Source organism: Echinops telfairi, unplaced genomic scaffold, assembly GCF_000313985.2.
Source record: "Echinops telfairi isolate 266 unplaced genomic scaffold, ASM31398v2 ScPeMD7_10;HRSCAF=50, whole genome shotgun sequence".
NCBI classification, from domain to species: Eukaryota; Metazoa; Chordata; class Mammalia; order Afrosoricida; family Tenrecidae; genus Echinops; species Echinops telfairi.
Window position 1 is genome coordinate 1144302 of NW_022103907.1, and position 9193 is coordinate 1153494.

Here is a 9193-nt window from a genome sequence, read left to right on the forward strand (position 1 = left end):
AACCTCCAGGTGCCAGGCAGGAGTCTCTGTGGTCCTGGGGGCAGGCTGGGACAAAGGCTGGTGTCTGAGAGGGTGAAGGCCAGGCCTGGGAAGGGGCCAGCGCAGGGCGGGTTGCACGTGTGCTCAATGCAGCAGACGGAGGACAACACACCAGGAGAGGAAGCACAAGCTTCAGCTTCAGAACAGCCTTGGCCTTTAGAGGGAAGAAGGGAATTGGGGCAGGAGGGGGCCCACAGGGAACTTACACCTGGGAGCGTGCTGTTTCTTCAGCCAGGTGGGGGTCCATGAGTGCGTGTTCCGTTCTCCTTTATAACTTACAGAGGATGTTCATTGAAGGACGCTTCTGCAGCCGGCCTCCTGGGCACCATGCTTAACGCCGCCTTAGCTCTGTAATATGTGACGGCTCTTCTATAGGCAGGAAATGCCTCATAGTAGAAGCAAGGTGGTAGACAGGTGGTAACGAGGAAGGAAGACAGTGTGGTCCAAGGTGGTGTCTGCGGGCATGAGGGTCATGACCGCCGAAGACCAGCTCCGATGCATTTTTATTTCCATGCCAAGTTGGATTGGCTCTGCCTGGTTCATCTGCTTCATGTAAAGGGTGGGAAGCCTAGTGCCTGCACCCGGCACTGGTCCTCTGTTATGTGAGTGCGTGCTTGCTCACGCTCCACGTTCCTGAGGGACTGGATCCTGTGCCCCTACTGGGCTGACAACCTGCCCCAGGCATTGCGTCCAACCCCACAGCACACGTGCTAGCTAACCACACTGGGCCAGGGCTCCCAGAAGTCACCCTCCCTGTAACCAAAGCCATACCCACCCTGAGGCCCGGCCTCTGCATGGTCTGGGCTTCAGCTCTGGCTTCTCCTGCCTCCCTTTGTGCAGGCTTCTCTGTAACTGTGTTCTGGACCAGAAAGGGAAATCTGAACAGTTAGACATCATCACCCAGGTCTACCAAGTAAGTCCATGAAGGAGACCTCTCTCCACCATTCACTTACTTCCAATTGTCTGGAAGGAAAGTTACAGCAAAATGTGTTTGTGATCTTAAGGAAATAACAGGCTGAACACAGCCCTTGGCTGGGAAATGGGGGCAAGGGTGTCACACATGCTGTCCACTACCTTTGGCCCTGACCCTAGCACCACAGCACAGCCATTGCATATGCTGAACTGGCTGTGTGTTCCGCAGGACAGAATGCGTCAGCTGGTGGATTCAGGCCGCTACGACACCCGAGGAGACTTCGCCGTGGTTCTGCAGCCCTTCTTCCAAAACGTCCGGGTCCCAAGCCTACAGGTGCACTACCTGCCCACACCCACGGGGCTCCTGGGGGGAGCCGGCCATGCTCCATTTGGGAAAGAAGCTTGGGAGAATCCCAAGTGCTCCCATAAGAGTGTGTGTATTGGGGGGCGGGGTGCCCACAACATGGTAAAGACCAGGCAGGGGAAAGCTGCTCCCCACACTGTGCTCTGGGGGGTGCGGCCCGAGGGAATGTTTGGGCCGTGGCCTCCAGGACAGCTGGTGTGGCGAGCTCCATTAGGGCTGAAGACAGCATCTGTTCTATGGCACACCTACTATGTCCTGCTAACCTCAGGGTCAGCAGTTCAAACCCACTAGCTGTTCCTCTGCAGAGATGAGGTTGTCTGCTCCCATGAGGAAAAACAGCCTTGGGTCCCCTGTAGAAGTTTGCTGCACATCAGAATGGACGCACTCAGTGAGAGTGGGTTTGGTTGGAGGTTTGGTATCCCCCCCGGCACGGTGCTATTCAGACACTAGACCTTGTCCACCACCCATCACAGGCCCGGAGCTGGGAAGTGGCTTTGCTGAAGCCCCGTGGGGAGTGAGAGGTCTTGTGGGTGATCAAGGAGGGGTCAGTGGACACGAGGGAGCCCCTCATGAGGACTGACACAGTAGCCGGAGAAGTGGACGCAAACAGACCGCCGATCACGAGGAGGGCCCAGGGCCGGCGGTGTCTGTCCTGAAGGGGCAGAACCAAAACAACCACAAGTCCTTACATGGTGACCAGCCTCCTGCCGTGCCCCCAGCAGCCCCCCAACACTCTCTGAGTCTTCAGTTAGCAAGAAGGGTTTCTGGGTTCGCTGTGTGCCACCTGGCCGTGTTCTTTTCCTGATGCGTCCACTCTGAACAGAAGAGATCAGAGAAAGGGCCGGGGGAGGGCTGGCTTCTGCTCACCGGAGCCTCTGTCCCAAGACCCTCCTCACTGGGTCAGAGTTGCAAGGAGACAGGCCTGTGCCCCCGAGTCATGGAGACAGGAGTCAGGGGGCACACGGCCGGGGGTCGGCCTAGATTCTCACACACTCACCCCTGCCCCCCGCCCCAAGACCCCAAGGGCCAGCTGGACAAACACTGCGGAGAGGTTTTCCCAGGTGGCCGGCCAGGGTTCCTCAGAGACAAGGAGCCTGGTCCAGCACCTGTGGCATAAGCTCGGGTAGCAGGTTCCCAGGGGTGCAAATGACTGACATGTGACGACTGGCCTGAAGCTGAGCTGACGGAAGGATTAGAGTCAGGACAACCCTACGGGCTGTGTGACGAGGTGACCGTGGTGTCCCCATGAGTGGCAATCAGCTCAGTGGCGGCGGGTTTGTTTCTGTGGATCTTGAAGGCGTCCTGTGACAGCGCGTACATGTACACAGGGGGCTCTTGGGTGCAGTGAGGGGCACTGTGGCAGCAGTAAGGGGCTGGTGTGGGCCCTGAGGCTACCTGCTCCGGATCTCTCTGCTCCATCCGGAGCTAGCAGGCCTGGGGAGGACCAGTCTCCACCCACCCCTGGGGGAGGAGGGACTAGCAGGCAGGGCAGGGCCAGGCCCACCCGAGCCAATGGCCTCTTGAGGACTGTGCTTCTCCCCGCAGGATGGACGCCCGGACACCTCCTTCTTCGCCCCAGACTGCATCCACCCAAATCAGAAATTCCACTCCCAGCTCTCCAGGGCCCTTTGGGCCAACATGGTAAGAGGAGGCAGCTGGTGCGCCGGTTCCCTGGGGGCTCGTCTCAGGCCACTGTCCCACCCCTGCAGCGTGGCACCTTGTCCTGGGCCTCCCTTTGCAAGGGGCCCGCGATGAGAGACGCGCTGACTGCGGAGACTCTCTTCAAATAGGACGCCCGTGTGATTGTGCCCGGCCCGGCCTCGCCCTCTCCTGTGGACTCTCCAGGGGCTCTCAGCCGGTGCCTGGGAGGCAGACACTTCACACTTGCTCAGTGTGTCCCATGTGCCAACACTGTGCCAGGCAGTTTAAGCCTCCGTATTTAAGATTAAGTATTCAGAGTTTGTAAGGGAGACGCTAAGAGACCCACCCACCCACCCAGGTCACAGAGCGACCACTGGCAGAGCCAGGAGCAGCCAGGCTCGCTGACATCAAGGTCCGAGTTCCACCCACTGCACTAGGCAGTGAGGATTTGGTCACTTGGTCAGAACAAAATGACCACACCCACCTCTCTTTTCCTTCCCACCAGCTTCAGCCACTCGGAATGAAGTCGAACACCCTGAAGCTGGCAGCGGTGATCCCCGTTTCCTGCCCCACCAAGGTAATCCAGAAGCACCTGCTGTTGTCCCTCTCCAGAACCCAGAACGTGGCTCCCCCTCTTCCCTGCACCCACCACCAGGGCTCCGCACTGCCACCTTCCCCCACGCGCCTGGCACCCAGTGTCAGCCATGGAGCTGTGGGAGAAGGGTTCCAGGGAGGCAGGAGGGCACAGGGAGAAGCAGCTGAGGGGGGAGGGGGTGAGAGAGTGGTGGTCAGAGACCTCAGAGCAGGCTTAGGGATGCTCCCGTAGAGAGAGGGTCTGTGATGGGAGGGGCAAATGGAGAGCCCAGAGCTGTGAGGAGGAGGAGGAGGAGGAGGCAGGGGGGCTGCTGGTGGAACCTTGGTGAGGACTCCGCTCAGGGGCTCCTTTTAAGGAAGAATATGTGAGTGATTGTTAAGCTTCACTTCAAGCCCAGGGGTGGGGGCAGGTTCATGTTCTCATCGCCTTGAACTTCCTTTCGGAGTGCTGGTAGCTGAGTGGACAAAGTTCTTGGCTGCAGCTGGGAGGTTGGCAGTTTAAGCCCACCAGCTGCCCCTCAGGGGACCTATGTGACACTCTGCCCTGATTGAGACGTCCAGCCCCTAAACCCTGTGGGCAGTTCTCCTCTGTCTTCTTGGACCACCGGGCCACTGCGAGTGGCAATCCATCTGATGGCAGTGGTTTCGTCTCTGTAAGGGCCAGGCCTTGTCCCTGTGGAACTGCTGAGTGTTTTGGAATCAAGGGAACTTTCAGAGGAGTTGGAGCCTCCTTTACTAGGCCATGAGGAGCTTGGTGGTACAGTGGTTATGGATTGGGCTGCTAACCACAAGGTCAGCAGTTCTAAACCACCATCCACTGCTCGGAAGAAAAATAAGGCTTTCTACTCCCTTAAAGAGTTACAGTCTCAGAAACATACAGGGCCAGTTCTGCCTTGTTCTCTAGGTTCAGTATAAGTTGGCATTGACTGGATGGCAGTGAGTTTTATAGGCCATAGCTATGACTCTTTAACCTCTTCATGATGGAATTATCTCATAGTTTGAAATATTCTATATACCATGTGTTTTCAGTAATGAAATATGGAAATCAAATGGAAATTTTAAAAATGTGTGTGGATTAGTTGGGCGTGTACATTTCAGAGCACCACTTTGGCATTCAACAACTAAAACTGCTTTATCAGATCTCCATATACCTGGCTGTACCCATCTCGCTTTTCCCCCTTCTCCGTCCTATATAATATTGTCCTCCCACCATCCAGCTTAACCATGGTCTATCCACTCACCTCTGTCTTCTCCTTCAGTCCCTTCCTCTCCATCCCTAGTAACCAGAAAAGTCTATTTCTTTTAGTATAAAAACCTTTGTGTTGATTTTTCATTTTCTAACAGTGGTCTCATACGATAGTTTTCCTCTTGTGATGGTTTTATTTGACTAATCATAATGTTCTCCAAATCCATCCATGCCTTGAGGTTCTTCATGGCTTCATGATTATTCTCTGGCAACGCATAGCATTCCATTGTGCGTGTTTGTACAAGCTTGTTGATCTACCATTCCCCTGGTGGACATTTAGTTTGTTTACATTTTTATGCTACTGTGAACAGCCCTGCATTGGACATGGGAGTGCATCTCTCTGTTTGTTCTATGGCTCTCACATCTTTAGCGTGCATTCCCCAGTCACAGTTTAAAATCAGAAAAGGTGTGTGTCACGGGTGTCTACTCTCATCATATTTACTCTATCTGTATGCGAAGCAAATAATCAGGAAAGTTGGATTATATGAAGAATCATGTGTCATCACGGTTGGAGGAAGGCTTATTAACAACCTGCAATATGCAGAGGACACAATCTTGCTTGCTGAAAGTGAGGAGGACTTGAAACACTTCCTGATGAAGAGCCAGGATTACAGCCTTCAGTATGGATTACAACTCAGTATAAGGAAGATCAAAATCCTCTCAATTGGGCCTTTACTTACCCATTGGTAACTATAAAGGGATACAAGATTGAAGTTGTCAACCTTTTATCTTGCTTAGACCCACAGTCATGGGAGCAGCAGTCAAGAAATCAAAATATGAGTTGCATTGGGTAAATCAGCTGCACAGGACTTCTTTAGAGTATTGAAAAGTAAGGATGTTACTTTGAGGAGTAAGATGTGCCTGCCCAGAGTCATGGCATCTTGATTGTGCATGTGATGGTTGGGCACTGAATAAAGAAGACCAAAGGAGAATAGATACATTTGATGTGGTACTGATGAAAAATAATGAAAATACCATGGACAGCTAAAAGCACAAACTGATCTGCCTTATAGAAATGCACCAAAGTGCCCCTTAGAAGCAAGGATGGTGAGACATCATCTTTATATACTTTGCATATGTTGTCAGGAGAGAATGATCCCTGACAAAGAACATGTTAGGTAGGGTAGAGGGGCAGCAAAGGAGAGGAAGGCTCTCAAAGAGATGTCTTGACCCTGTTGCTGAAACATGAGGCTAAAGAATAGGAATAATTGGGAGGATGGGTGCAGGGTCAGACGGTGTCTGTTTTATTGTGCATAGACACACTATGGGGCGGAATAGACTCACTGCCACCGAACAACAACAGTATTGTGGTCTGAGAAAGCCTTTTGTAAAAGCATCTTGAGATTTTTAAATGTGTTCAGACTTGTTTTGTATCCGAAGCTAGTCCAGAGACTGTTCCATGTGTACTGGAAAAGAATGTATATTGCCGCTGTTGGGTGAGGTTTTCTGTGTATGTCTAGGAGGTCCAGTTGTTTAATTGGGTTATTTAGTCCTGTGTTTTTATTGGGCTGATTTCCTGTTGTTTTGTCCTTCCTGGAAAGTAATATATTGTAATTTCTTACAATTCGTGTAGTGCTGTCTATTTCTCTCTTCTAATCCACAGCACTTTGGTTAATGTCCTTCCAGAGTCTTTGTTTCTTATGGTTTTGTCTTATCAGTTGTCATGTCAGTCATTATGCAATGTCTCTGTCTCTCGTGAAGAACTTTGCCTTGAAGTCCATTTTATCAGAGATTAATATTGCCTCTCCCCCTTTTTTCTTGTTGTCATTAGCTCGATTGTTTTCCACCCTTCAACTTTTAGTCTACATTGGTCATTGTGTTTAAGGAGTGATTAAGCCCCATATTAATGGGTTCTGTTTTTTTATCCATTCTACTCTGTCTCTTGACTGTTACATTTAATCCATTTCCATACCTTTGTCAATATAGATGAATTTATTTCTGTCCTTTTACTGTGTCTTTTTTTGAGGTGTTATTGTTCACTATGTTCCTCATAAAACTATCTGCTGAGCGAGTCCCTTTTGTCTCTGGGCTTTATTACTTTTGTTGTTGTTGTTGTTGTTGTTCTACTAACCACTTTCTTGTGGTCTTTTTTATTTTGATGAACTTTTCCATTCTCTTTGAGGTTATTTTGTTATTTGTATTCCAAGTTTAATATAGTCTCTTCTCGCCTGAGAACTACTTGACTTCCTCTCCATTTGAATGTTTTGTAGCTGTACCTTCCCTGCTAGTCCCCTTGTAGTTGCCTTTATTGTGGATGATACACGTGGTTCCCTATTTTCAGTATTGTAAGTTTATTTCATTTTGAATACTGCTTTTATTTTAAGTGGTTTTATTTCTGGGTGGTGTTGTCTTCTATGTGAACCGCAGGTTTAAAGCTGCTGTTGGTCTCTGTCCAAAGTACTCCTTTTACTACTTATTTAAGTTAAGCCTTGTTTTTACAAATGTCTTTAATTTCTAGTTAATTGGAAATGCCCTTACTCCTGGGGGAAATTTGGAAATAATGTGGATTTTGATACAATTGTGTGGCACAGATGCCTCACATGGACTCTGGTGGTAGAATCAATGGGGTGAGAGTTGTTTCTACAGATTTTCTTAATTATAGGTCCCTGCCAGGCATTGCATTTACTAAAACTGGGATAATAACTTCCCAAAAAATCCTGAAAAGCAGACAATATTGGCGAACAATATATGTCCCAAAAGTCACAAAAGGATTAAATAAGGCTCAGTAAGGCCTTAGCACCAATAAAAGCAGAGGGACCTGCTTTAATCTAGGAGGCCAAGTTTCCATTTTGGGTCCAGCGTCACCATTCATTGCTCCCCTCTTTTGAGCAGCGGCCATAGAATAGACTTGCAGCTCCCCCATGTGTCTATGGGGTTCCCGAGAAGATGGGCACTTATTCCCATGAACCAAACTCCCTTTCTGCTGCCTTTTCCACCTGTCTTGGATCCAGACTTGTGGGTCATCCGCCTCCAAGAGTGGCAGGAAGAAGGAGGATGTGGGAAGTACCAGAGGTAATGGTTTCAGATTTCTCGCATGCTGGTGTTGGGCTTTGAGTAAAGAGGATTTAAATTATGTGGCTTTTAAGGTGACATGCCCACCAGTCCAAATGATTAGATGCAAAGTCCTAGAAATCCCTAATGGGCCAGGCGTAAACTCTTTAACCAAATCACCATCACTTCTTAAGGAGCTGTCAGATTCTGTCTTGAGAAAGGTGTAGGGCAGCTATTTCATAGGCCAGGCACTACTAGGAGCTAAGAATGAGAAGGCAAAGATAAATAAGACAGCATGTATATTCTCAGAGCTCATAATCCTATTGCTCACCCCTTGTCAGGGCATGGACAACCCTTACCTGGATCACTGACATGGTCCCTGACTTGTCTTCCCAACTTTCCCACCTCCCTCCCTTCTCCATTCACCCCTCACTTGCTGCTAAAAAGTGACCCCAGTCTTGTCCCAGCTGTTGAGAGTCCTTCCTCAGGCCCTTACTCCCTATTGAGTAGAGGCCAGAGGGAAGGCTCACCTCCCCCTATTGCCTTTGACACTCTGTGCTCCTGGCAAAGGGACCAACATTCCAGACAAGCCCCCCCACAATTGCCTCTCTCTGTGCTCTGACAACTGTCAGTTTCTCCTCTTAGCGGGTCACCCCCCAACTCCACCTGTGCTCATGTTCTCCCAGCCTCAGATGTTTTCCTCTCTGAGATCTACTTTGTCATCTATTACTTCCCCCACCCCCAGACACTCACCTGCGTTGTGCGCTCCTTTCTGTTGGTGCTTCTCATGAGACCCTGACTCATTCTCCTCGCTGGTGTGATGGTTTCGGTACCTGTCTTATATGCCTACTGGACAATGAGAGAAGGTGACCCACCTTAGACCTCAGATACCGATCACTGCTGCGAGCACCAGGCTCAGCAGAGCAGGCACTTGATGACTGTCCCTTCAGAGTAAGGAAAACACAGAGGCGGGAGGAAGAATAGAATCCAGGGAGGAAGGTCCATGTGCCTCCTCCCCCAGCCCTTCTCACATTGGTGTCCTTTAATCGACTCCAGAAACAGCTGTCCACCCGTGTCTACCTTGCCTGATTTCCTGAGCACTCCTGGGATGACAGTAGTTTTCCAAGAGTAGCTGAGAGGAAAGCCCAGGTTGTGGGGGGTGGAGGGGGGCTCTATCTGCCTGCCCAGCCTTCTCTTCCATGGGTTGCTTATCAGTCCCCCAGTCTGTAGCCCAACCTTTCAAACTCGTACACTTAGAAAGGGAGATGCTGGCAAGGAAACACAAGAAGGAGGCTGCCTCCTTGGGAGACCCATCCTCCCTTGAGGGAGCCTTACATGCAGGAACTCAAGAAACTCTCACTGTAACTGAGTTGAGAGTGGAAGTGCCCCTGTGGGTTTCCAAGACC

At 50.4% G+C, this 9193-nt stretch overlaps 1 protein-coding gene across 3 annotated transcripts in view; it reads left to right on the plus strand.

Annotated features, from left to right (window-relative positions):
- Positions 1–9193, plus strand: part of LOC101654748 (phospholipase B1, membrane-associated) — a 71212-nt gene that overhangs the window by 61262 nt on the left and 757 nt on the right. The window contains exons 29-33 of one of the 3 annotated variants that reach the window (XM_045287050.1): positions 880–952; positions 1181–1285; positions 2861–2956; positions 3462–3533; positions 7748–7808. In XM_045287050.1, coding sequence (XP_045142985.1) covers positions 880–952; positions 1181–1285; positions 2861–2956; positions 3462–3533; positions 7748–7808 — 407 coding nt within the window. Of the gene's footprint in view, positions 1–879; positions 953–1180; positions 1286–2860; positions 2957–3461; positions 3534–7747; positions 8921–9193 lie in introns of those variants that run through there. The other 2 variants (XM_045287048.1, XM_045287049.1) reach the window with 2 other exon arrangements.